This window comes from Petaurus breviceps, unplaced genomic scaffold (assembly GCF_028583685.1).
Source record: "Petaurus breviceps papuanus isolate PSGF00001 unplaced genomic scaffold, PetGlider_PUasm1.0 216, whole genome shotgun sequence".
Classification (NCBI taxonomy): domain Eukaryota; kingdom Metazoa; phylum Chordata; class Mammalia; order Diprotodontia; family Petauridae; genus Petaurus; species Petaurus breviceps.
In genome coordinates, this window is record NW_027185867.1 from 6,802,599 (window position 1) to 6,829,990 (window position 27,392).

The window sequence follows — 27,392 nt, forward strand, 5'->3', positions numbered from 1 at the left end:
CACACACACACACACACACACACACACACACACACACACACACACACACACACACACATTTTCTGTGGCATCAAGAACTCAAAGTTATCACTTAAATTCTGCTACCCTCGCAACTCACAGCTTAATGATGAACAAAGATGTAGGGGGAGAAAAAACTAAGAAAAGTCCCTATTGCTATCCACTAGGCTAACAGAAAGACCATGGTATCAAGCTTCAAATCAAGCTACAGTCATCATTGATTGATAGTTGTGGCCATCATTTTCACTAATAAACATTCCTTGAGTAATCACTAATGAGGATTCTACACAACCTTCTTTATGGCTGTTAAGACATGAACCCGTCAAGAGAGATCAGATCTGATTTCTTCCTACAGTTTGGACAGCATTACATAACATTTGTACTTGATTTTAAAAGACATCACAGGTTTACCAACCACAAGGCCCTGGAATTTAGCCAGCAGTCAAGGGAAACAGAGTCCTCTGGGCAGGACATACGAGGAGGATGGTTGACATCTGGAAACCTAAGCTGTCGCTCTATTGAACTACAATGGGATGGGGGTGATCAGGGAAGATTTGAGTGATGTGAATACTTGAGTATATTTGATAGCTAGACTAAATGACAACTTTAAAAATTCAGTACTGCCTAAACCATCCCATATTGTCCCAATAAGGGTTTTAGATCCCAGACTTAGTCACAGCATTTATACTCAATCACCAAATCCTAAAGGGGAATGGGGGAAGGTAGCCAAAAACCTCAGACTGATTTCAACCCTTCCCCCTCCTTCCGAGTTGCTGAGAACTTGACTAAGCAATGATTTTGTGTTTCCCCAGGATCCGTGACAGTGAGCACAGCTGTGGCTGTGACTGTGGACAAGAAGACAGCCATTGCTGCAGGTAGGGGCTGCCTCCATGAGGCCTAGAAGGACAAGAGCTGAGTTCACCAGAGTGGGTGGGGGAGAGAGGAGTGCTACACAAGGGAGCTGGGCAGAGTCTACAGGGCAGATATTTTCTGGTTGTAGTTTCTAAGGTGGGAAAGGTCTCCAGGCTCCTTAGTGCAAGGGACTGAAATTTCCATGGGGGCCTTGATGGTATTGCCTGGAAATTATTGTGCTAATCCCCTACTCCTCTCTAGCTCTTCTCCTTCTTAAAGGTCTTAGACTAGTGCCTGGAGGACACTAACAGAGATCTCTGCAGAATTCTGGGATTGGAGCATGGTGTTGGGAACCAGGACCCTGAGATTAGATTCCCCACTCTACCTGACTTCCAGGGTGCAAATCATTTTCCCTCCTCCTTAATTCAGTGCTTTTTTAGTCATCTGATGAAAAGCTTTTTGAGACTGGGGAGGGGAGGGAATTAATGAAGAAGCATTTCTTAAGCACTTACCATATTCTATGGGGGGCAGGTAGGTGGTACAGTGGACCTGAAGTCAGGAAGACTCATCTTCCTGAGTTCAAAACTGGCCTCAGACTCTTCCTAGCTGTGAGTCCCTGGGCAAGTCACGTAACCCTGTTTGCCTCAGTTCCTCAGCTGGAAAATGATCTGGAAAAGGAAATGACAAACCATTCCACCATCTTTGCAAAGAAAACCCCAAATGGGGTCTCAAAGAGTTGGACCTAACTGAACAGCAATAATGTTCAATGTATTCTGCTAAGTATTAGGGATACAGTTTTTTTAATGATAGTCCCTTGTCTCAAAGAGCTCACATTCTAAATGGGGGAGGAGGGGAAGGGAAGGAAATATCAACACATGCCAAAGGTTGTAGCCGCGAGTCAGATGGAAGGACCCCATGGTCTTCAGGGCAGAATGGCAAAGCACTTTCTGTGATGTTATTCCCATTGATAAAAAATCTATATCTGTGCCTGATGTTAAACTGTTTGACCGCCAAGGATATGGGTGCTAAGTACTTTCTTCACTGGGTCATCAGTAGCTGTGGCTGCTGAGAAGGCAGGGCCTTAGCCCCTGCCAAATTGTCAGACTTCATCTCTACAAGAGTTGGCTGCAGGGACTGAGTTGGAAGCAGTGATGGTGGTCTGGAGGTTGGAGGTCTTGCTATTCCCAGAGCTATTGGGCTCAAGACCCTGAGATGCTTCCATCTAGGGATGAGTGAGCTGACTATTTTCAGAAGCAGAGGATCTTGGAGTCAGAAGGTCCTAGAATGTCATTCAGCTCAACCCTCTTGTTTCTCAAGGGAAGGAAACTGAGGCCCATGGGGGTCAATTAATGACCACAGTTACACAGCTGGTTGATAATAGAATCAGGACTAAAAACCAGGTGTCCTGATTCCCAGCCTACACCACAGATGCTAACTAACACCTACCCTGCCTCACTTCCAAATCACTTTGGAATTCTGAGCTGGCAGTTACTCTGTAAGGACATTGACTTGCTGCTTCACATTAAACCAAGTATCTAAGGAAATACTCCAGGCTTAATGAGGAGATGAGGGTTTAAATGCTCTGTGGCCTAAATCCTGGGAGGGGAAGTGAAAATATCCTACAACTCCCCAGCACTTGTGGTTCTCTCTTTACTGTTCTTTACTAACTCCAGAAGTGATGTTAGCACGGCAGCCTCACCATCTCTGATTTTATAAAGACTCCAGAACTTTGTGGGCACCCACCAGCCACTGGCTGAGGAGGGCAGAGATAGGGACTTTACAAGTATTTGGACTGCCAAGTGAGGAAGATTTGGTTACCATGAAGTTGGCTCACCTTCATATAGCAGAGGTTTCTGTTAGGGGGTAAGATCAGGAAAGGGGAAGGATCCCCTAGCCTCCATGGTGGACACTCCCTAAGCAGGAGGTATTTGCTATGAAGGGGACTTGAGAGTCAGTACAGATGGACTCCTTGGTGGTTCATCCAGAGTTGTGAGTTAAGGGGAAAGAGAAAGATTAAATCAGATGAGCCTGAAAAAGAGGGCCAGAAACCACTTCTTTTCACGAGTCACAATCTTGGGCTGCTCTCTCCCCTGAGATATAAAGAAAGGATGGCAGAGCATTGCACTGCAGAGGACGGGAAGGTTGACTCAGTGTCTCCTTACTGCCCCTATCCATCTTTCTTCCCCTAAGCCATCACACACTGGCCCTGTCTGATTCCTGGGACAGAATTCAACCCCCAAGGTGCTGGCTGCCTAGAGGCTGCCCCACCCCCCTCCTTTGAGTTGTTCCTTTCTTGGCTCCCCTTTGTTTTCTGTGGTGCCTGAGAAGGAAAGGGTTCAGGATAGGCAGAGTCCTCCAGGGTCAGCCTCCTGAGCTCTTCAAGTATTTGGTGACGTTTCATAACTCGGAACTGAAGAAGAGCCATGGGAGGTTGCCATGGAAACAATGTCCCTGGTCCCTCTGGTCTGACTCACTGCTCACAATTGTTCTTGACTCTAGGGTTCCTGGATGTGACAGGAGAAGGATCATGTGCTGGGCACTTTCAACTTATTTTTTCCCATCTCCCAGCCCATCTCTGCTTTCTTAATTCCTTGGCTTTGTTCACTTACCAGGTGGCCCACGGATAGGAAGGACAGCAGATCTTTGTGGGGTAGGAGAGGCCTCCAAGGCCAGCAGTGGGCAGAGGAGGGGATCATGTTTTGTGTGGAATTTCTGTACTCGTGAAGATCTATTTTTAAACTACCTTGTCCCCTCCTGTGGGCTCCAGTGTCCTCTGAGTGGGGTGGGAAGATTTGACAAGGTGACCCCTGAAGTCAGTAGTTCCTGTGATCCCTAGCTCCACTGAATGGCCCATCTTCAGACAATAACAGTGGGATTGCTTCAAAATACAGAAGGTGTTTGCTGTTATGTCTTCAGATGTATGTGTGTTTCCACATGTACTCTTACACTCTAGGGCAGAGTTGTTCGAGGGAAAGAATGCTGGTCTTGGCATTCAAGACCTAAGTTTGAGTTCCAACTTTGTCACTTGCTACTTTGTGAACTTGGGCAAGGCCCTTAACCTTTCTATCCCTCCATTTCCTTATCTGTGAAATGAGACAATAGCCTCTGAGGTGCCTTCCATCACTGGATCTGTGATCCTAATATTCACATTACCTACTTCACAAAGTTGTTTTGAGGAGTGTGGAGTCAGGAAATTGTGAATTTGAAAGTGCTATAGAAATGTGAATTATTCTCTATAGGCAAATGAGCTGCATCCACCTTAGGAATTATCCACATTTGATGCCTAATTTTTTTTGAGGGGGGAAGGCAGGGCAATTGGGGTTAATTGACTTGCCCAAGGTCACACAGCTAGTTGTGTCAATATCTGAGGCCAGATTTGAACTCAGGTCCTCTTGACTCCAGGGCCAGCACTCTATTCACTGTACCACCTAGCCTCCCCTTGGTGCCGGATTCTTGCCTACATAGAGGTTTGCACCTCATGCCCCTCCCCCGCCATGCAGCAGGCTTCTGCTAGGTCTGAGGTGGCCTTCATGCACGTCTGGCCTGCACACTATATACACAACTCCCATGGCTTTGTGGAGTGTATGGGAAGTGAATGTTCTGCTTCTTCAGCAGGGCTCAGGGCAAGCTGCTCTTTAGAATCTTCTGATGCCGTCCGGAATCATCACTAAGCAACAGGAGCAAGGAAGACAAAGAACCTGATAGTCCATCTAGCTTTGAAAAAGGGGAACGCTTGAATCCAACTGTGGAAAGCCTTGGTTCCTCTAGGAGTAGGCTTTGCCTTTCCCTGGGGTCTGCCGCTGGCTCTCTGGGCTCTCATATGAAAGTTGCTTTTCTGGAAAAGGAAACAAACTAAAAACAGCAAGCCATGAGACAGCAAAGGCAGGCCAGACAGTATCAGTCAGAGGCCAATCCCAGCCCCATAAGCTGAAGTCACTATTTAATCAGGTAGCTGGATGATCTATTGATCTTTAGTTATCAGTGTGAGAGGTCCCTCATCTTCCTCTATTTTCTTACATTCTGGTTCTTTCTATCATGCCTAACCCAGAACACAGCAAGCCTATGCCTAATGTAAATCTCTAAAATGCTGGGTGTTTATGTCCCACAATTACCTTTTCTTGCTGGTTTCCCCCTGGGTCCTCCAGGATCATCAGATGCCACCCATATTTGGTCTGCAGGCTCCCCCTAGGAGGAATAAAACCTGGCCTGAGGCATGCCTTCCTATAATGAGGGTATTTGGACTTGTCTTAAAAGTAACCCAATCCTATGACAGAGAAGGAACTTCTTAGGTAAATTAATGTCTTCTTGTCCTGTGGGCCTATCAGATCTTGACTGCCAGGGTAAATTCAATTAAATTTCAGTATTCAGAATGCTGTCTAGGCCCCCAGCTCTATTTTTGGCGGTCCCTAAACCAGCATCCGCACCAGGAAATCCATGCCATAGCCCAGGAAAACCATTTGTGCTCGCAGGAAGGAGGAGTGAGCTATTTCAAGACTATCACCCCAAGTTCTACCAAGCCTGGGAACTGTTCCCATCCACTTGCCTCTGCTACCTGCTCTAAATCCAGGCCTCTTCCCCAAGTACCCCAGTGGGATGTAAGCTGCTTGAAGGCAGGTTTCGGGATTCCTTCTATTGAGCAAAATACCTGAGATGCTCAAGGTGGAAGAGCTCAAGGCCTGGGAACATGGTGACTCCGGGCTTTGGGGTTCCATTTGTCTTATATTTTGGTGTGACATACTTTAGCTACTATACCTAAATGCTCTGGGGGAAGTGAAGGAGCACAAAACAAAGTCAAGAAGGTGGGAGAGGCTGTGTTCGATGTCCCTCAATCCTTCCAGATGCCATATTCCCTCCCTAGCCAATGAAACTAAGAAGGCTATAGGAAAATACAGTCTTTATTGTTCTTCTGAAACAACAAACAAGAAATATAATTTTGCCTTTAAAAATCTCCTGCCTTGTGCTGAAGACACCACCATTTTTAATCCCCTCCCCCCCTCCATCCCTATTAAAAACAATAACACAACCAGGCCTACTGCCAGCCCATTAAAGAAGAGGGAAGGTCCACTTCCCCAAGGGAAGGGTTGACCTGTTGGGCTTAGACCAATGGTATCCACTCCACAATTTAGTTGGGGAAAGCACCTTCTCAAAGATTCCTTCCCCACTATGCCCACCTTACATTTCATTCCCTTTTTTCCCAATGGTCTATATATGCAGAGCTGGGGGAGTGGGTAAAAGGCAACCAGGACCAGCCCAGTCATACCCTGCCGTCTCTCCCCATCCCTCTTCTTGCCTGTGCTTTAGCTGCACTTTCTTGTATTGTCCTCCTAAGACACCCCATTAGAACCAGAAACCATTGGGTGCCTTCTAGCCCCTCAGATGTTCCTTGGGAAACCACTACCTGAAAAGAGCAGACCAAGGTGTTCCCAGGTTATGATGAAAAACATCACCTGCCATCAAACTACTAATGAGAAGGAAGCAGAGGAAAACCAGGGAGAAATACTAGGGTTCCCACAATTCCTCCATGACCTTCCTCTTCCATTCCCACCCTCCTCATACCCCCTTAGTATATTATATATCCCATTACTATTGGCTACATTTAGAATCCAAATCTGTAGGTTCCTGGCTCAGATTCTGGTCCTTGGTTTAGCTGTAATTAATGACTCTAGGGAACAGGACCAAGCAGGCAGATTCCCTAATGAGCCATGCTTACCTATGCCTGGAAGAGGAATGCACCCTTTTCCAAGCACCAGAAGGGATTCTAAGGGAAATATCCCTGTGGAGCACTCTGACTGGTGGTGAGCTTCAGTGAGGAACTTTGTTCTCTCTACCTTCCTGATACTCACTTTCCCAGTTCCATGCCCTTGCTTCCCCTGCAAAACGGTGTCTCCAGACCAAACAGCCTTGTCCCAGGATGATCCAGCTCTGCAACTTTGCCCCAAACCACACGTTGGAGCATAGATGAAGTAAGAGACATTCTAGTGTCCTTCCTCAGAACTCAGACTCTAGAGGGAAACTGGGTTGCAGTATACGGAGCTGAGTGTCCCAACTGTGCTGCTCTGTGTAGGCTCTGAACTGAATAAGTATTCTATGATATGAGTCTGAGTTCCTAGCATTGCACCAGCCACAAGCACTATAGCTTGGAGGCCTCTGGGGCAGGTGTCCCCAGAATATCCAACATGCTGGGTTTGAGCTGGTTACCATGGTGATAGGCAGGCTGGTCCAGAAACAATACTTTATCCCACTTTAGCAGATAGCAAAAGAATCTTTGTGCTGATGGATTTGGATTCCTCTCTCCCATTGGCTATAGAAGGCTGCAGTAAGCAGGAAATTCTACAGTTGAACAGCTGACTATCTCTTGTGGGGAAGTGACATCTCAGCTTCACTAAGATTCTGGGTATCTGTATCTTTGTGTGAATGTGTATGCATGAATCTGTCCTGTGTGTTGACTCCTAAATCAATATAGTTTTTGTTGATATTGCTATGAGCATGTGTTTGTGAATTCAGGGGCAATGAGGACAGGGAGTGTTTGAAGATTATGCCAGATTTAAGGGTCATAACTACATTTGCAGTGTAAGAAGTATGTATATACTCATATAGTTGTATTGATAAGAGTAGAGTAGGCTTATTTCTGTGACTGTACTGGAACCTGAAAGATGGAACCAGCTTTTGCCCTGTAGGGAGGTTAAACATCTCTTTCCAGCCCTAAAAGAAGGATTAACAGAAATCTTCTGACTCCCATTCCCATGACTCCCTTCCTCCAGCATCTTGAAGGCAAAATGCTGAAAGAATCACAGCCACAGCTTCCCCCAGAATAGAGTGAGAGGAATGAAAAAACATAATTCTAAAGGCCTCCCTTCTTCACCAGAAGCTTCCCCTCTGCCCTCATCTGTTCTTCCTATCAGCCAGAACCTTTGGAAAATAACCACAAATGTCTGATGAGGGAGCAAACCGGGAGAGTTTCCAGAGAAATTCCAAGGACTCTTGTTCTTTGAGGCAGCTGGGCTGTGGTTTTTTTGCCTGGAAGGGCATGGGAGAAAGGTGGGATTTAGGCAAGCAGTGTTCTGTGATCAGACTGAGACAGGGACTGAACAACAGAAACTCAGGATCGAGAGGAAGGCGTGCTGGAGAATTGCCTAGAGGGGGCTTGCTTAAAGACCCTGGCTTTCTTTCCCAGCCCTTCCTACTGAGGCCAGATGAGGGTGGGGAGGTCTCATGCCACAGAGGAGATCTGCTTCTGATCTTCATGCTCACCCTCCGGGTCACCCATCAGGGGCTGGCGCTTCTTTAGCTCCCGGTGATACTTGGCCATGAGGGAGGCATAAATGCATCCATAGGCAGCAGCCACAACCATCATGATACAGACAATACCACAGACCACACCAGCAATAATGACAGTGCCAATGGCCCGACGGACACTGACTGGCCGATATCGCTGTTTCTGGGGGCAGGCTGTGCTGGGCTCAGGTTCTGGCTCAGCCCCAGGCTTGGGTTTAACAGGCTCTAGGCTGGCCTTGGTACAGGGAGGCCCAGACACTTCCAACCCAGCTGAGCTGCTTTCCCCCAGCTGAGAGCAATAGTTGAACATCTCCATGGGAACCATTCGCATGTCTTTGCCTCTCAGCTCTTTGGGCATCGTGCAGGCCAGCTGGTCTAGGCGTCCCCCTGTGCCAAAGGGAGAGAAAAGAATGGGTTGTTCAGCTTTCCATGCCCAAGGAACCCCTCTCCCTGCTTCAAAGTTTCCAGAGCAAGAGATCCAAAAGGTACAATTGATGACCAGCACTGTGGCAACCCTAGAAGTGTCATCTTGGGAAGAGAACATTGGTTAATCCAGACACATTGAGAAAGACATCTTTATAGTCAGCTTCGGCCAGAGGATGTAATATGGCACCGAGTACAGTGCTGCACATGTGGTCGGTGCTTGATAAATACTGTTGGAATGAATGAGATTCCTGTCCTAACCTTCTCTGACAGAAAAAGCTAGGCAGGGACCTGCTCCTTTGTCACCTCTTTCTCAAAGATAGCTCCCTCAATGCTGTTGCTATTGTTGGCTGCTTTATTCCTGCCTTTGGGCTGCTGGGCACTATTCCCTGTGCAGTGACCTCCTCTGCCAGGGAACTGCCTTCTGGAGCAAAAGGAAAAGGTAGAGTTTTTGCCCTTCCTAAGGGTGTAAGAATAAAAATAAAAGGGTTTCCTGGGATTGGTTCCGGGCTCAGATACTTAACACCCACATAAAATAACTGGCCGTGTAACCTTGAGCAAGTTACTTAACCCCGATTGCTTAAAAAAATAAATAAAAGGCTTTAATAAAATGAAATAAGAAAATAAAATAAAAATTTAATAAAATTCCCAATTTTATTCCTGTGGGCCCATCAAAGTATTTCTGATTTGGCTCAAAGGCACTTTGATAGAAAGTCCTGTGAATGCTTCCTAATGGGAGAAAGTGCCATTTTATTAGATAGATGTGCATATCATTTGGTCGATAAACGTTCATGGATGGTAAAACTTTTTGTTTTGGGGGAGGGGAACCAAGCCTCCAATTTCACTGATGCAAGGAACTTCCACTAAGGAAATTCCCTCTGCCAATGTAGATTCTCACCTGTTCTATAATTTATAGTCTTAATTGCCTGGGGCACTAAGAGGTTAAGTGACTTGCCCAAGGTAACTCATCCAGGCTGCGTCAGAGAATAATGATTATGAAGACATGCAAAGGCTATAAATAAGGTGGGTAGAAGACAGTGTGGGTAGTGAGAATATCTGCCTGGATACTCCATGAAAGATGATATAAAGCTGGATGAGATGGCAATTACAGTGGATGATGGAGTCAGGCTCCAAAAGGATCTTGACAGGTTAGGACATTGGGTAAATCTAATTCAATAGAGGTAACGTAAACTCCTGTACTTGGGTATGAAAAAGTAACCTCACAAATACAAGATGAAGGAGATATGTAAAGAGAGCATTAGTACTGAAAAGACCTGGGGGTCTTAGTGGCCTTAAATGTCAATATAGAACAACAGCAGGATCTGGCCAAAGATGCTCATTTAATCTTGGATGGCATTAATTTAAAGAATGGGGAAGTGACAGATCCACTATATGCTGCCCTTATCAAACCTCATCTGGAGCAGTTTAGCTCTGGACATGAAGCTTAAGGAAGATGTTGATAAGCTGGCTCATCCAGAGGAGGTCAGCCATGGCTATCAAGAGCCTTGGGTCCACTCTATACAAAAATCAGCTGAAGGAAGTTGGCAAGTTCAGCCTGGAAAAGAAAAGCTGGAGTGGGGGGAGGGGCATGATTACTGTCTTCAAGGATGTAAGGGAGGAACCAGATCTGTTCTATTTGGTCCCAGAGGACAGAACAGGAAGTTGCAAAAGGGCAAACTGTACTGTGTTAGAGAAAGCTTCCTAACAATTAGAACTGACCAAACGTGGAAGGAGCCCTCCTTGGAGGTCTTCAAGCAGAGGCTGGACCACCATTGATCATGATGGGACTTCCTTTTGTGCGCCGTTTGGCATAGAGGGCTGCTGGGGTTCTTTGGACTCTCGGATTTTGTGAGATGACAATTTGCCTTCTTACCTCCACTCAAGTCCTAGACCTACATAAGGAACAACGTGGAGCTGATTCCAGGTCCGAGTCCTGGGCACTCCCTCCCTGAGCCAGTTGCTAATGGTGTCCTAAATAACAGACATCATTCTTTCTCTACATGAGTGGCATGGACTCCTCTAGCTTCTGTGAGGGATTATGGGGTTGAGGATTCTAGTCCAAGCAATGGGTCTGAACAACTTTCCTAAATATTAGAATGTGTGTAGGGACTGGATCTGTGATTTCATTGGTATCAGGAACTTCTTTATGGTCTCTCCTTCCCTTCAGATCATTTTGTCATGAGTTCAAATTTTTGGTGGAAAGGTTAGCTTTCCTTGCATTTCCTTCCTTTAAACTCAAAATATGGGAAAGGGATGAAAAATAAGGTAAAATTGAAACCATTTGATTCCTTATAGATCTGATATAAAGTTATGTTGGGAGAGAAGGCTGTAGCTGTTGGCTATGGAATTTAAATCTTTTTCCTGTTGTTATGAATAAATAAGAACTGATGGGATTGTTTAAAAGGTAGATGCAGATTATCTTTCCTTTTTGCCTACCCTTTACATTCCACTACCAAGACAAAAAAATTTTCCTCCCTGACAATTCCTCAGACTATGTCCTTACTCCTCCCCCCCAGGACAGCTGTGGTGTTCTGGAAAGAAGATTGCATTGCCACTAACTAGCTGTGCAGCCATAAGCAAGTCCCTTCCCTTCCCTGGGGGCCTCAGTCTCATAGGATTTAGATCCAGAAGAGACTTCAGATGTCTCCAGCTAAATCCCCTCCTTTCAGAGACCCAGGAAGATGAATTATCCATCCATGTTACTGTCCCTTCTCCCTCACTAAACTGCATCTGTATTCACAGCTTCCTACCACCTCCTCTGACAAACATTCTCACAGAGGTAAAATCAGGTTAAAATCAACTTCAAGGGAAACCTTCAAGGGGAATAAAAGTAACGAAACAGCAGCCTGAAATGGGTAGGGGAGAAAGGCAGAAGGGCAGTCCCACTCCTTTGTCTCACTGATGTATGGCTGGGGAGGCGGACAAGGGGGTGGGGAGGTAAGAGAGGCTGATTGTATAGAGATGAGCCTCAGATCTTTTTTAGCACCAGCTGGCAAAACCACCTCCTCCCTGATGGCTGCTTCCCTGAGTAACTGAACCTAGTTCAGAGAGGGAAGTTGGAGACGTGTGGCGTTGGTCCTAATTTGCTGTGCTTACCACGATAGGAGAACCACTCCATCCAGTGCTTGAACTCTCGCAAGTTACAGTCACATTCCCAAGGGTTGTCCCCAACCTGAAGCAGCTGCAGGCTCACTAGGGGTTCAAATGTCACCCGGTCAAGGTTTTGCAAGCGGTTGGAGCGGAGTGAGAGAGAACGCAGGGCCAGGAGTCCGTCAAAGAGGCCAGGAGGTAGTTGTGCCAGGCCATTGATGGACAGGTCCAGGTGTCGGAGGAGGGGTGCATGCTGCAGGAGATCCCTGTCCAGGGTTCTTATGCTGTTATTTCGAAGTTGAAGCTCAGTTAGGTTGACCAGGTCCCCAAACACAGCATGAGGCAGCTGGTCCAGGAAGTTATTGGACAGATCCAGCCTCTGAAGGCTTGACAGATTGGAGAAAACCCAACTAGGCAGAATGTTCAACTTGTTGTTCAAGAGTAAAAGGGTGCGGGTAGCAGCAGGCACGTCTGGAGGCACTGCGGAGAGCCCCAAGCCACTGCAGTCCACTTCCAGGCTTCGGCTGTCACATTTACAGGAGACGGGGCAGGTGGGGAGAGTCTCTGCAGCGTACAGGGAAATCCAGCAGGCAATCCCTAAGGAAAGGAAAGGAAGTAAGATAGAGAGTTCCAGAGAAAAAGTGACAGGAAAAAATAGAGAAACAGAAGCGGACAGAACCTGAGAACTACTTGGAAAGTGAGGCTCCCTGCCCTTGGTGTTTCCTCTTGATGATCTTAATTTGTGTCTTTTAAATATTTCTTTTCAATTTACAAAATGCTTTACATTCATTATTTTATTGGATCCACATGACGACCTGGCAAGGTAGATAGTACAAATATTATTGCACCCATTTTATAGATAAGGAAACTGAGTTCTCTGAGTAGCTAAGTAAACTCGTCTAAGATCACACCATTAAGTAAGTGGCAGAGTTGGAATTCAGAAGCAGGCATTCTAACTCCTAGTTAAATCTAGTCTTCTCTCATTGCTTCATACCTATCTCCCAAGTGGCATTAACCTCAATGAGTAAATATTTATTGATTACATACTCTGTGACCTGCAGTGGGCTAGAGAGGAGGAACTAGGGCATTCCAAGGAGAGGGACTGGTGTGAATAAAGGCACAGAACAAGAATATGAACCATGAACAGATTAGTCTGACTAGAGCAAAGGGTTTATTTAGAGACCGGTGGGAGATAATAAGTGAGTCAGGTTAGCGACCAGGTTGTAAAGGGTCTTGAATGTTAGACCAAAAAATTTGAACCTTATCCTGTACACAAGAGGGAATCACTGAGAGTTTTTGAGCAGAGGAGTGACATTGTTTTAGAACAAGTCTCAATGTGTAGGATTTATTCAAGTAGGAAGCCACAATTAGATGGCCAGTTTAATCCAAGAATGTGACAATTAGGACCTGGACTATCATAGCAGCCTCAGGAAATGAAAAGAAGAGAAAATGACCACAGACTCTCTAAGGATCATAGATAGACAGCCAGAAGGGGCATTAGACACTATCTAGTTAACGTCCTCATTTTGCAGGTGAGGAAACTGAGGTCCAGAGAGATTAAAAGGTCTACCCAAGATTATAGAAATAGCAAGTAGAAGAACTGGGATTTGAACCCAGATCCTCTAACTCTTCACTATGGATGAAGGAAAGAATAAAAGGAAGAATCATTCTGCTGTAACTTCACCTTTGATCTGCATCCATGCCTTCCGTTGTCTCTAGTGCCCAAGATCTAACAGGAAATGATCCCTTTTAAAGCCCAAGCAGTGCCACCTGCCTAGGGCACTAGAGAGTTATAGGCAGGGTAAGTTACTTCATAAAGGCAGAAGAGAAGCTCGAAGCAAGCAGAGACTAATGTAGTAGCTTGGGATACCGATGATGAAAGGTTAGAACTGCCCCAGAGGACATAGGGCCAGCTTAATGAAGACTCATTTACATTGAGGTCCATGGGAATCACCTTTCTCAGGGAAATACAGTTGTCTGTAAAGTGAAGCACTTAATGGTGTCAGAAAAATCTTTTCTTGCTTCCTTCCCCAATGCCATTCAAAAATCACTGCCAAGAGGGAGATACTTCCTTGAAAGAAAATTGGTTCCTCCTTGCCATTTTGTCTGTTTTCCCCCAAAGTTACATAGAGGCAAGCTATGCAAAGAATAGAAAGCTAAGTTAGGGATCCTGTAACAATAGGTTTACGTGTTACTCACCCCACCACTGGAAACTTGCCAAAGCCCCAAGAGGGGGGCCAATTGCCTTGTATATTCATGAACAGGTAAAGCCCTATCTCTTAACAGAAGGTCCAGCTCCTCTGAGGTGTCCTTGGACATCATGAGAGTGATGAATGTGGGCTGCATAGTGCTTCACCAAGCAAATGATGCTGGGGGAATGAGACTCTTGTAAGTCATAGAATTTAGGTTTGGGAAGAGATCTTAGGGATCATGTAGTCCAACACCTTTGTTTAGGAAACTGAGGCCAGAAAGAAAGTAACTTGCCCAAAATTCTGGAGTTAGAATGTAACTGAAGCTGTGATTCAAATTCAGGTCTTCTGACTCCAGCGCTTGTTTCAACATCTTACAGTGAAGGCAGACTAGGAAATTGGGAGGAATTTCCCAATAGTTAGACCACTAATGGAGTTTCTATCATGTCCACTCTCCATATCTCACTCCAGCTGTTACAGGACCACAATGTTAGATAGCCTGGAAAGAGTACAAGACTCAGAAGTCTGTCCAAAACTTTGCTCCAACATTGACTAGTTGTGGCACCTTATTAGCAAGTCAGTGAACACAAGTCTCAATTTCCATATCTGTAAAATGGGAGCAATAATATCTGTACTATCTACTTCATGGTCTTGTTCAGAAAGCACTCTCAGAGTACTACATGAGTGAGTTATGATGACATGAGGAGAGGGATTGGAGTAGGAAGTAGTACTGATTCATGGAACCATACATCCTCAGATTCAGAATGGATTTCCCACCTGTCCCTGACATGGGCATCTAGTCTCCGCTCAAATACTTTCAGGAGCAGGGAAGCTCATTACTTCATACAGCTGACCATAATTGGTCAACTCTCATAACTAGAAAGTTCGCGTAGAGCCAAAGTTGGCATCCATTTAACCATGACCTATTGGTCCTAGTTCTGGACCTGGAATAACCTAGAATGCCAAGGGATGATAAATGTGTACAAGAATCACACACACACACACACACACACACACACTGAAATTTAAACCACCTGCCTACCTCTCTTTATCACTTCCTGTTTCTTTCCCTGCATGGAGCATAGTCAGCATATACCCACAACCTTGTTCCTCCTCTACAAGCCACCCAAGGAGAGGTGATTAACCCTTTCAACCTGTATGTAGGTGGGGATGATACAGCAAGCCCTTACCAGGAGAAGACTGGCTGTCATGATGGTGTAAGAGGGATTAGGAGAAGGATAGGACCTCTTCCCTCTCCTGTCTGTGTAAGAGGGAGGAATGATGACATCCTGGATGCCACAGTGGGAGGCTGACATCTGAGCCTCTCTGTCCTGAGCAGGAAGTAAGAGTGTGCGGGGGTAATGTTAGCCAATTTGAGGCCTCCTTTAGGCCATCTGGAGTTGCCTGTTTCCCACCCCCACCTTATTACACCCCTCTGGACAGATCAAGCATCTAGAAATCACCTCATCACTGTTGCTGCTGGATTAATTTACCTTCATGCCTTTGGCTCCATCTACTCCTCTGATATTGTTACTATAACCCCTGGAAAATCATCTCATTACCTCCCAACCTCGGGAAAAATTGAGTCCCTGAGGAGCAAGCACAGGTTGAGGCTTGAGTGTTCATCCTACTTTCCAGGCAAGGGGCTGAATCCCCACAACCCTTCCCTGGAAGGGCAGCATAGCAGAACAGGTGGTTCATGCTCTGGTGTCGGGAAAACATGATGCATGTAGGCAATAGGTTTAATCCTAAAATGAGGCTGAAAGAGGATCTGGGGAACTCAGAGATCAATAACCGTCCTCGGTGAATAATTCAGGCTGTTTATGGAGCAGTGAAGATGGCATGCAAAGGCCAGTCCCATGGAGAAAGGCAAAAAAGGAAAATCTCCCATAGCCACCTGTAACTCAGAGATAGAAAAAGCCCTGTACATAAAGCCAGATCTGGGTTTGAGAACCTGCCACTTGTCAGCTGTAGACATGGAGAAGCCTTTGAGTAAAGCGAACCTCAATTCCCTCATCTATAAAGTGGAGGAAATAGTCTTGGCAGTCCCGAACACAGACGGCTGGTGTGAGGGGAAAGCACTTTGTAAACTGTTAAGTTTTGCATAAATGTAGACTGCTGTTTTTAACCTAAGACAAAACACCCCCTGTACTCACATCCTGCTCCTTAGCTCCGGTCGTCTATGGCAATAATATGACCCCCTAAGATTTCTTTCTCCCACAGAGAACTCACAGGCATCTGTCTTTGTCTTTACAAATTAGAAATTTTACAATTTGTCTTTGTGAGGCAGGGACCAGGAGGGAGAGACAGGGGTAGTTAAGCGATGTAATTTCTCTAGACCTCAGGCTGTCCAACTATAAAATGAGGCATGTGATATTATTTCTATATATCTGTAATATAATATCTCTAAGATCTATTCATCTAAAATCCATTTTTTCCCACCTAACAGTTGGAATGAGTGAGGCACAGAGAGGTCCAAAGTTCTCCAGTTAGTAGGTACACCAGAACAATCTTGGTCTATGAACTCCCAGTCAAACAAATATGTTTGAATCCTAACACTATGAGGACATAGCATGGCTAGGGTACAGACCAGGGCAAGGGGGGGAGCTGGGTAATCCCACTCAATTGTATCTATACTCTGTTATTGTCTGAAGTCCAGCCAGATCATTGCTTGGCATAGTGTTGTCATTCATGGAGGAGAGACTGGCAAAGCCATTCACCCTACTGTGCACATGTAGAAAGCTGAGACCTGGAGAGGGGAATGGACTTATTCAGACTAACCTAGGAAGGCAGAGGCACCACACCTTAAAGTTTAGGTATCTTAGTGATTATGGGCTTTAACAGAAGAGGGAGATTGATTGGGCTCCTGATTCCCAGGCCAACGCATGGTGCATTCAAGGTAGGTCTTGCTTAGACTTCACTTCTAGCCTAAGGTCCAGAATGTCACGCCATGCCAAATCTGCACCACACCCCTACCCACCACCCCCTCTCCACTAGATAAAGACTATACTCACAGGAGAGCTGTCTCCACCTCAGGGAAAGCTTCCTTCTCCACCATGGACCAATGCCCAATGCCAGCATGATGCTGAACCCTAAAGGTTCTCTTGGTCCTCGATCTCTTAGGAGACAGGAGAGCCCTGGCTTGTCCTGCCTGTCAGTCCTGAAAGAGAGCAGAGCAGGGTATTTGAGTCGTCTTTCTAGCACTGCTGCTTGAGGGGTTACAGAAAGGACCCTAGTATCGTTTTACACTCCCCACTAATTCCTTATTCATTTGCTAGGTGGTGGTGGGGGGGGGAACATAAATTAGAAGTGCCTAACCTCTCTCAGGTGTCTCAAAGGAGTCTGGACAAGCTCCGTTCTTTAGACCAGTCAAGTGGGATGTCCCAATGATCAGGTTCTATTCAAAGGACTTTATCAGATAATTCTCTCGGCTCCAGGAGATAAAACTGGGGGGGGGGGGGAATTGAGAGATTGTTGCCAGAAGATGTAGCACTGGGGACAGTATGAAGAATGGTGACTGAAGGGAGCAAAATCTGTGAAAGCAAGAATGACTATTTGAAGCCACCAGAATCCTTAGAGCACTGCAGGGCAGTGGGATCGGCTGGAGGTCCACAGCATTGAGGGAGTGCCATGACTTTGTAGCAATGCTTTCTGAGATACTTAGAAGCACAAAGCCAGAGGACAAGTGGTGCATGTGGCATTGTGCTAAGGGGCAAGTCAGACAGACACAGAAAGGAAGTCAGAAACTCACTGAATCCCCCAAGCCCTGTCTTTGCTAAGTAGTTCTCAATCTGAGGATCTGCTCACCAGCAGAATATATTCCGGATTATAAAGATACTCCAGGGTTTGGAACATCCCCATTTTAAAGGGAAAAACTAAAATCTGTGTGGAATCTAGGCACAGCCCTCCCCCACTTCCTCACTCCCACCCCTCACATTTTTTCACCACTGGAATGTCCCTCCTACCATGTGCACTGAGGTGGCAGTGATTCAGCCCCTTCCAGGGCTTCAGCTGCAAAAGGGGGGGCAGAGGCGTGCTCCAGGGACAGCCTCTGGCTCCCCTTGTCTCTTTGGAGGTGAACTGGAATGCTCTGTCTTCCACAAACGAGTCTATAATAAGGCTCATCAGCCTAGGGGCTTCACGCTGCAGCAGCTGCACACTGGAGAGAAAGACACACACACACACAGAGTAAGAGAATGAGTCTCCGGGCAAAGAGAGGAGTAGCAGCTGGGGGAAGGGGAGGAAGGAGAAGCAGTATTTCCATTTCAGATAGGGAAAGGAGGGGAGGGAGCATTTTTCTCAATTTTTCTACAGTCAAAGATACTCCCCACCATTAGGCCCATCAATAATAGCTGAGGAAGAGGGATGACAGGTGCCCCATCACTGTTGCCCCCCTTCCCTCCTGGTTGTGGCTAAGAATGGTTGTCCTGCAAGGATATGGCGAGGATAAACAACTGTAGATAATGTGGTGTGTGTGTGTGTGTGTGTGTGCTCACGCAAGCACATGTGTGTGCATGTATAAAGTTAGCTATAGCAAGGGAAGAATAGAGACCATACCAAAATTCTCCCACATCCCTCATTCTCCCAAAATAAAAGTCAAGCCTAAAGTAAAATAACTTCAAAATATCACACAAACATAGCTCAACTGTCCTTCTAATTAGTTCTCCCATCTCCCCTCCAAATCTCAGTAAAAATAACTACCACCAGAAAAGAAGGCAAGTGGGCACTTACCCAAAGGGGTCCTAGCTCCCCTGGTTGCCAGGTATATACATCCCTGGGTGATGCCTGGCTGCTGCTTTCTCTCACTGGCTCCAGCTCCCGGTCCTTTTACTCCTCCTTCCAGCCCTATTTAATTTTCTCCCCCTGAAGAGCCAACAACAGAGTTAAGCTGTCAGCCAAGGAGGTGGATCCAGTAGCCGGGAAGCCTGAGGCCTCAACTTAGAGATCCCAGCATCTAACAAGCCTGTCTCTCCCCCGGGCATTAGGATCTTCCTGTAGCTCCCTCCCCCCTCGTTCTCCTCCCCTCTTTCCCTCTGCCAAGTTATATAGATAGCTCTGCTCCTTGAACCTCGAGTGCGGCTGCCTTTGCTGTTAATATTGCTGCCTTGCCTGCCACCAGTGGTTTGGCTGAGAACAATCTTACCTGGATTAGCTTGATTTGGCTCTAGAGAAGGAGCCCTTGACTAGAACTGGAAAAGAGGGGCCTCCAGTACCCAACTATTATCCTTTCTCTTATTTTTCCCTTTTGTTTCTTTCCCTTCTCTTATTTTTTGCCCTCTCACTTCTGAGAGAGGGGGTGGAAGCAGTCTTCCAACATCTCTCCTCCCTGCAGAGGGAGCCTCCTGAGTACCAGTGACAATGAGATATGTTCCCCAAGTCTGTGACCCTTGCTATCCATATCCTGGTTTGAGGTATGGGGTCCAGATGCTGAGCTCCATTCAGCACAATCTGGCACTTCATTTCAGCATCCACAGGACAGAAGATTTAGGGAGATATTTGAGCTTATCAACCTTGCCCTCCCACAGGACCCAGGAACATTGCTTATCTCCCTCTGAGGATTCTCTGTACCAAGAGCCACAGGAAAGCTTTAACCCTCAGTCCCAAGTTGCAGCAGATTCTTGGGATATGTCTTTCCACAGAGAAATTAAAGATCAAGGACGTGCACAAAACATGGGCTCACCTATCTCCCCATACCTGTACTCCTGGCATAACATGCACTCTACAGGAAACTGTGAAAGATGCATGCATGGATGTGTGCCATACACACATCAAGGATATTTTAATGCATGTATGTACAAGTATATGAAAATAAAGAAACAAGGTCCTTCAATATGTATTCTTCACAGAGACAAACGTCCATTTTTGCATCACCTGTCAGACACTACTAGTGATCATAAAATCTATGATTCCTGTAGGAATTTTTGCCCCAAGGGCTCAAGGCACCTTGAGAACATTAACTTGAATCTATAGTTGACCACAGAAAAAACTGGCTAATTATCTATAGTCATACAGAAAGTTAAGTTGTATCATAGAATCTTTTTTTTTTTTTTGGAGGGCAATTGGGGTTGAGCGACTTGCACAAGGTCACACGGCTAGTTAAGTGTCTGAGGTCAGATTTGAACTCAGGTCCTCCTGACTCCAGGGCTGGTGTTCTATTCACTGCACCACCTAGCCACCCCATCATAGAATCTTTTTATCAAGAGTTCAACTCCCTCATTTTACAGATGAGGAGATTGAGACCCAGACAGACCAAGTCGCAAACAAAATCACACAGCTAGTTAGTGGAAGAGCTGGGGACAAATCAGGTATATTAACTTGTAGTTCATTGTACTTTCCATTTAAAAAGGATGGAACTGAAAACCAGAAAGCCCCTCCACAACTACGTAGCTCAGCTAGCATATGCCCCTGTGCCTACCACCATTTACTGGCATCTGCAAAACCTGTGCAGAGTGGGGTGCACACATGGGCCTCCCCAGACACGTGCTTGCAGCTCTGTACATAAGCATGTGACACAAACACACACCCACACAAAGCTACAGATACACACACACACACACACACACACACACACACACACACACACACTCCAAGGCTTGCTAGCTAGTTTCTAACACCCACCCATATTGACAACACTCAGACAGCAAAGAAAGGAGCTTCCCAGTTTTCTAAATCCTCTCAGCAGGCAGGTGTCCAGGGCCAGCTCCAGCCCAGAGTTCGGTAAGAAGGGTAAGTCTCAGCAGGGTACCAGGCAAAGGATATTCAAAGAAAACCCCCACAGGTTGTCCCAAGTCAGAGAAACTCTCTGAGTTTAGACTGGAGCTATTAACCAGATTCCTCTCTCTCATTCAACTTCCCATCCCACTCTTCCTGATTTCAAGCTCAGGTCCAGGTAATGGAATAATTGCTGTAGGAGGAAGGCATCCCCTACAGATATATTTGGAATTATTCCCTCTCCCTGGTCTGTTCTGTCCACCTGAGGAATTCCAAATCTTCAACTAGCTTCCCCCAAGATCCTTGTGATGTGCCACGAGGGGAGAAACTGAGAGATGCAAAGGGGTTGAACAGAGGGCAGCCATTCATCAGAAGACATGTCACTAGAGTGTAATTCCCATTTACATTCCTCCCTCTCCTCTCCATATACACATTGAGGTGTGAAAACTTATATACACTAGGCTGCGCAAATTCCATGATGCCAAACCATTATGCATTGTTTCAAGAAGTGGCAGGTAGACTTTTAACATTTCCTTCCCTTTTTTTGGTGAAAAATACAAAATGCATTCACAAGCCCCAGAGAAGATATCCAGTTACCCTCTGATGTAGTCTATTTCATATACCTTGGGTGAACTAATATTAGACAACTAGGTTTATATGGTGAGCTGAAATGGTAAAAGATTTAATTTAGCACTCTTCTCCAACTAGGATAACGCCAGAGGATAACACTATGTAAATGTCCCTTGGGGAGATATAGGAATAGAACCCAGAAATTCATGGCTCCTTAGCTTACTGCCCACCCACATGCCTCCTGCCAGAGGACCCTCCCTGCCCCAATATTATACAGCCTCATTAGTAAAGGGGGTGACCTACATTGGGGAGGCTTGGAGAGCAGCTGCTGCAGCAGGCGCTGACCAGCTGCTGAAATAAATTAACAGTCTGAAGGGGAAATCCACAGTCAGGGTGGGGATTAGGGCACAGGATCAGAGGGCTACAGTTAGAAGAGTCTCTCCTCATCATTCCCTTCAAATTCTTCAGCTCCAAGATGTTTTAACTACTTCCAGTCCTTAGGCATGCCAAAACTCCTTATACCTACCTGGGTTCCAGGAATTATGAAAAATGGGGGAAGACTGACCTCAGGATTGAATCTGTGCCTACTTCAGCTGGGTTTTAAAGCACAAAGGCTGACCAGTTGAATCAGTTCAGTTAAATTCAACATTAACTTAACAACTACTATACAAGACATTGTGAATACAAAAAAAAATGCAGACAAAAACAATACAAGCCCTGTCCTTAAAGAGCTTACATTCTATAAAAGAGATTCCATGTATATCTAGACAAGAAACACATGGTAATTTGAGGATGGAAAAAAGCACTGATAACTAGAGGGAGAAAAAAGAATCATAAAAACTTCATTTAGAAAATGGCACTTTAGCCATAAAGATCCTGAGGAGTGGAGGTGAGGAGGGAGAGCATTCTAGGCATGAGTGATAGTCCATGGGACAGCACAGAGATGAAAAGATGAAGTAGCTTTGGGCAGGCTAGGTGCCTTCCTCCAGCTATGGAACCTGGAACAATTTCAAAAATGAAAAAACTACCTTAAAATGTATTATGGACTTAAAACAGCCCCAGGGATGGAGCCTGCCAAGTCATTTGGAACCTAGAATGGGGTGCCTGAATGTACCATAGTCTTCCAAGGAGTACCCTAGGGAGGGAGGCAAGCTCCTAGTTTCACTCCTAAATTAACCTCCCTTGGGGGTCCCAGACTTATGGGAAGAGGAAGGTTGAGGAACCATTGAGACTACGGTGAAAAATCAGCCTTCCCCCCCCCTTCCAACCTCCCAGCATTAGTGGTGGCAATAATGAGTGTTTTCTAGAAAACATCCTTCTGCTTGGGGGTTGAGAATGAGACAGATCAAAGAGAAGAATAGAAGGATGGGGGCGCAGCTAGGTGGTGCAGTGAATAGAGCACTGGCCCCATAGTCAGGAGGACCTGAGTTCAAATCCAGCCTCAGACACTTAGTACTTACTAGCTGTGTGACCTCAGCCAGGTCACTTAACCCCAATTGCCCTGTCTTCCTCCCTCCAAAAAAGAAAAAAAAAGAATAGAAGGATAGGGAAGCTCATCAATGCTTCAGGGAGAAGCAAAAATGGGGGGGAAATATAGAGAAGAGGGGAAGGGAGATGTTGGAAGGTGGCTCCTAGAAGCAAGAATGGATCATAGACACTAGAGCCAGAAGGGGCCTTCAAGATCACAGAGACTGCCCAGGATGCACCCAAGAGAAAGGGGAACTGAAGCAGTGGGCGGGGGGGTTGGGGGGGGGAGGCAGAAGGAAGAGGAGACCAGAAGTGGAGAGCTCTGATGCACCTAAGGTTGAATAGACCATGCGATTCCCTACAGACCCAGAGGGAGTCAGGGAGGGGATGAAAGAGGACTGGGAGACAGATTTTCTACCAAAACTTCTTGCCCTCAGCTCAGGCAGATGGGGTACAGATTCTGATTCATATATAGAAAGCAAAGATAGCAAAGGGTGCTTTATTCTTGGCCTTCCCAACCTCCTCTCCCTCTGATTTAATCTCTTTCACCAGGTGAATCCTGGGGTTGAGACTGGCTCACAATCTTCAGACCCTCAGTCTGAAGGGGAAGAGCTAAGACTCTTCCTCTCCCCAACATACAGGCATAAACATAGCATCATAGAATTTAGAATTTCATAAAATTCTCAATTTACAAATGAGGAAGCTGAGTCCTAGAGAAGTGAAGTGCCCCATCCACTGAATCCCACTCCAATGCAGCAGTTTCTCCCTTGACTCATACTGCTCTTACTGTGTTCTGTACCCCACTAGTTTTTTTTACATTGGTCAGATATTTCTGGATCAGGTGGAGGTCTCTGTGCCAAGGCTGTGGATTAGGGGGAGAGCTGGGGTGATTAAGCAACAGGGAAATTTTGATATCCTGGGGAAATGGGGCCCCACATCACACTTGGGGTAGCCTAAAGCCCAGAGATAAGACTGATTAAGACTTTCCTGGAGTCGAGTCCTGACGCTCATCAAGAAATAAGATGTATATCACAGTGATACCTCCAAAATCTCTTCCTCACCCTGTCCTCAAAATATATCACAGTTCTTGAGCAGTGGGAAAACTTTTTTTAAAAGCATGTCTGTGGCTTGGAAAGAACAAGTTACTTCCTAAGCAGTACCTCTTTGAAACTATTACTTAGCACCCAACCCCAGCTCCCTCTGTCTCAAGCCCTACATACGATTTTCTTGTTCCACATGAGCCAGTCCCAGCAGGAATGAAGGGGAAAGTACCCCTGAGTCACTCACTGCTGATGGGGAGCAGTCTGTTATGAATGAACTCCTTGTGTTCATTAAGGCAGCTCAGACACTACTCCCACTCACTTACTACCTGAGTCCTATGCTCAGAAGGGAGGGACTAATGCTAGGGTTGGAAAGATCCTTATCTAAGGTCGATGAGAGGCTGACAAGAAGGGGAGATTTCTTCCCTTTCCTTACTCCTAAAATGTCATTCCATCGATGCCAGGTGAAAAGACCTTCACCCCTTCTTTCCTCACCACGCACAACCAGCACTCACATCATCCATGATCCCCAATACCCACTATACTCCTTAATTACACAGAACCAGAACTGAGAAAATGGAATGAGGGGTTTCCTCATCCTGAGCCCCAGAGATGGTTCCCAGCCAAACCTCAAAAGAAGCCAGCTCTGCTGCTTGAGAAAACCCTATTTCTCCACCCCCATCCCTAGCTTTCTTGGCTTCTCTCATTTGGCAGTTCCAGAGAGCTCCCTGCCAAATGGAGGACCCAGGCCCTGTGTGGTATAGTAGAATTTGAGGCAGAAGCTGCTACTGAATTTCTCTGCCAGCTAGACTTCTCCCACCTTATCTTTATTTCTCCAAACCTATAACCCTCACCCCACCCTGACACCCACCTCTCCTCTTTGCTCTCCAGAGAAATATACATGATCAGAGATGCTCAGGCATTGACCAATGAACTGTGCCAGATGGATGCTACCACTGAAACAAAACTACTTCAAGGGGAATGAGGCCTCAGTGGCCAACTAGAACAAAACACAACCTCAAGTCAAGGGGAAAGTGGGGAATGTGAACCAGAGAAATCAGCATTGGCCCACTCCCTCTTCAGGAAAGAGCCAAAAGACTCAGATACCACCAGCAGAGACCACCTCCTGGTACTGGTGTTTTAATCCTTCTTGGTCTGCTGGGACATGAAGTTGGTCATAGCTTGACTTCACACACCAAGATGGACCCACTGACTGGCCTTCACAGCCAAAGGTGGACTGGCTCCTAGATGAAAAGCCTATTTGGGCTAGTTATGTGCCCCTTTGAACACATTCCTATATATATCACTCATATCTCCCTCTCCTGGTGGGCTAAGAGTTGAGAGCAAAGAGCCTTGATTCTGTTTCCTAGATCCTTTTATAGCCATGCCCTATCTGTTTGAGGCTTTTCCAATGGCATGGCCATATGGGTCATGTCTTGCCAGGGGAGGATTCCTCTTGTTTCCAGAGCCCAGATTCAGACCACTTAGAAACCAAAGACTCACATCCATTGTAGCCTCCAGGGAGCCATAGAGTTCTGTGGTCTTGTCTCCCTACCTTGAACATAGTTCTAATCCTCACCTGTCCTCTCCCCCTACCCTGATCCCAAGTCTTTCCCTGTTCCCTTGACATTCTCATTCCCAGGATTACGCCCCCCCCCATAGCCCCCTGCCTCCGCATCTATCTCAAAGCCTGAGGGTCCTCAGGGCTCATCTGTGCTGGAACCTAGTGTGCAGTCTGTAACAGCCCTTGGCTGTTTCTCTATGCTGCAGAGACTAGTTTCTATGCCACCCAGGGCAGACAGGGATTGCTGCCATCTCCCCTGCTCTCCCCCCTCCTCACCTCCCACAGATGCCACTGTCACCACAAATATGCATTCTCATACCTGTGGTGCCCATTCCCCTTTCCCCTCCCTGAAGTCTCTATCCTCCCTCTGCCCTCTGGATGTCCAGTGACTGGTCCCAGCAGGTGTCCAAGGGCAGGAAGAAGCCACCAGAAACATAAGCATCAGAGTATGGATAAACAGGAGAGGAGGTCATCCCCACCCCTCACCCCACCATACAGCCTTCTCCACTGCCTCCCCAACACTTACGGTCCTCCAACTGGTCTGCAGTCTCCTTAGATCAAACAGCTAAACCTTCGAATGAAACCTTGCGGGGATCCCTGGAAAAATCCGAATGACACTGCCAGACAGAGCCTAGTCAGAATTCATGCCAGGGTCTTCTCCGACCCACCAACCTTTCTCACCACCCTTGCCACAGGACCAGGACAGTGGCACACAGCACGCAGCACAGGGAAAATGGAATGACGGTCTTTCAGCATGCAAGGGGGATGGGGCTCCTGGGTTAATAACAAACCGAGAGAGGGAGAGCGATAGAACGCGTGTGCTCAAGCGAAAGAGACCGGCAATGGAGTGACAGCTGGGGGTACATCTGTGATGACAGCAACAGCAGCACACACAGGCACACACACACACACATACACACGCATATGCACACACACACACACACACACACACACGAGGCATCCAAGGGCTAAGGATGCACCCAGATCTCACCCTTAATGTGTCCACATTTAGGGTAGAAACAAGCTCTGATAAAACATAATTATTTCCAAGCCCAAAGAAGAAAGGAGCAGTTTTACCTTTCATCTTGTTTCCCCTCCCCTCTCCATGCTCCTCCACCCCCTTCATCTCTTCTTTCCTCCTGCTCTCTTCTATTTCCTCCACCCTGCTTGTCTGGGAGAAAGGTGACCAAGCCACAAAGAACCGATCCAAGGGGCTGACTTCAGTCCACACTAAGTCTGTATTGGGGAGGAGCTGTTTCAGAGACATGCAGGAAAGAGGTAAAGCCTAAACCCAACATTGATTCTCCTCTCTTGGACAAAGCAAGATCCTCTTCCCACAGATTCTAATTAGGGCAAGCCTCAAAGAGGTTAAGGGGAGGAGTTAAGAGAAGTAGCATTGACCTGTGGCCAAAGGGCAGAGGCCCCTGAACGCAAGAGACAAAGACTATAGGACACATGTAGATCCAGCTACTCCCAAATAAGACCACCTTAGAGGATCATAGATTGAGAGCTGGAAAGCACTATAGAAATCATCAAGCCCAAGCCAATTCCTTTCACAATTGAGGAAACTGAGGCCCAGAGGGGTTAAGGCACTTATCCAAGGTCACACACAGGTGCTAAGTGGCAGAGAGAGTATATAAACTCAAGTCTTCTGACCTTAAATCCAAGGCTTTTTTGCCTGCACCACACTGCCAGGCTCTGGACTTTGTGGCCAGGACCACTGTTGCTGTTAGTGATGGCAAGGTTAGAGCTGTGGGCTTTGGGCAGAAAGACAGGTATGCAACAATCTGCTTCTTGTGGGTGAAACCAGGCAGACTGGCAGCCACACAGAGCCCTGGGTTACTAGGAAGCTTCAGAAATGATGGTAGATTCCTTCATATATTTTAATTCCAATTTGCCTTCACCTATAAACAGGCTCTATGGTGGAGAAAGGGGAGAGGGGGGATAGTGTACAAAGGGGAGAGGAAATACTTTGATCCAAGAATCTTAATTATCATGACATATGTGTGGGAAATTTAGAAACCAAAAGATTAAAGAATACTCCTGCAAGATCAAAATAAATCAGTGAATAAATCAGAAACGTGACTCCCAGACTTGGGCATTGATCCTTAAGAGGTGCCCCTTTTCTCCTTTTTAATACAATCGGTGCCATATATTGATGTCACTGACTCTCCTCCAGTTCTCCATATCTCC

The 27,392-nt window shown here is 46.3% G+C and overlaps 2 protein-coding genes across 3 annotated transcripts in view; one reads left to right on the forward strand and one right to left on the reverse strand.

Annotated features, from left to right (window-relative positions):
* Positions 1 to 27,392, forward strand: part of CACNA2D4 (calcium voltage-gated channel auxiliary subunit alpha2delta 4) — a 169,991-nt gene that overhangs the window by 76,303 nt on the left and 66,296 nt on the right. Inside the window, exon 26 of the mRNA XM_069094324.1 lies at positions 831 to 893. Coding sequence (XP_068950425.1) covers positions 831 to 893 — 63 coding nt within the window. The remainder of the gene's footprint in view (positions 1 to 830; positions 894 to 27,392) is intronic.
* LRTM2 (leucine rich repeats and transmembrane domains 2) lies at positions 5,752 to 26,101 on the reverse strand. 2 transcript variants are annotated; one of them, XM_069094322.1, is made up of 6 exons: positions 25,726 to 26,097; positions 18,579 to 18,710; positions 17,813 to 18,006; positions 16,862 to 17,007; positions 11,665 to 12,255; positions 5,752 to 8,532 (listed from the first exon to the last, which is right to left on the reverse strand). In XM_069094322.1, exons 4-6 carry the CDS (start codon positions 16,926 to 16,928, stop codon positions 8,081 to 8,083), a joined length of 1,110 nt encoding a protein of 369 aa, XP_068950423.1. In that variant the 5' UTR covers positions 16,929 to 17,007; positions 17,813 to 18,006; positions 18,579 to 18,710; positions 25,726 to 26,097; the 3' UTR covers positions 5,752 to 8,080. The 2 variants fall into 2 exon arrangements, with proteins under 2 accessions (XP_068950423.1, XP_068950424.1); XM_069094323.1 differs by lacking the exon at positions 18,579 to 18,710 and having other exon boundaries at positions 25,726 to 26,101.

Coding starts and splice junctions, on each gene's coding strand:
- LRTM2 (XM_069094323.1), bottom strand. CDS start 16,928: ATGCTGGCATTGGGCATTGGTCCATGGTGGAGAAGGAAGCTTTCCCTG. Junction 12,256..16,861: donor GAGGTGGAGACAGCTCTCCT/GTGAGTATAGTC, acceptor TCCTTTCCTTAG/GGATTGCCTGCTGGATTTCC. Junction 8,533..11,664: donor GGAGTGGTTCTCCTATCGTG/GTAAGCACAGCA, acceptor CCTTTGGCACAG/GGGGACGCCTAGACCAGCTG.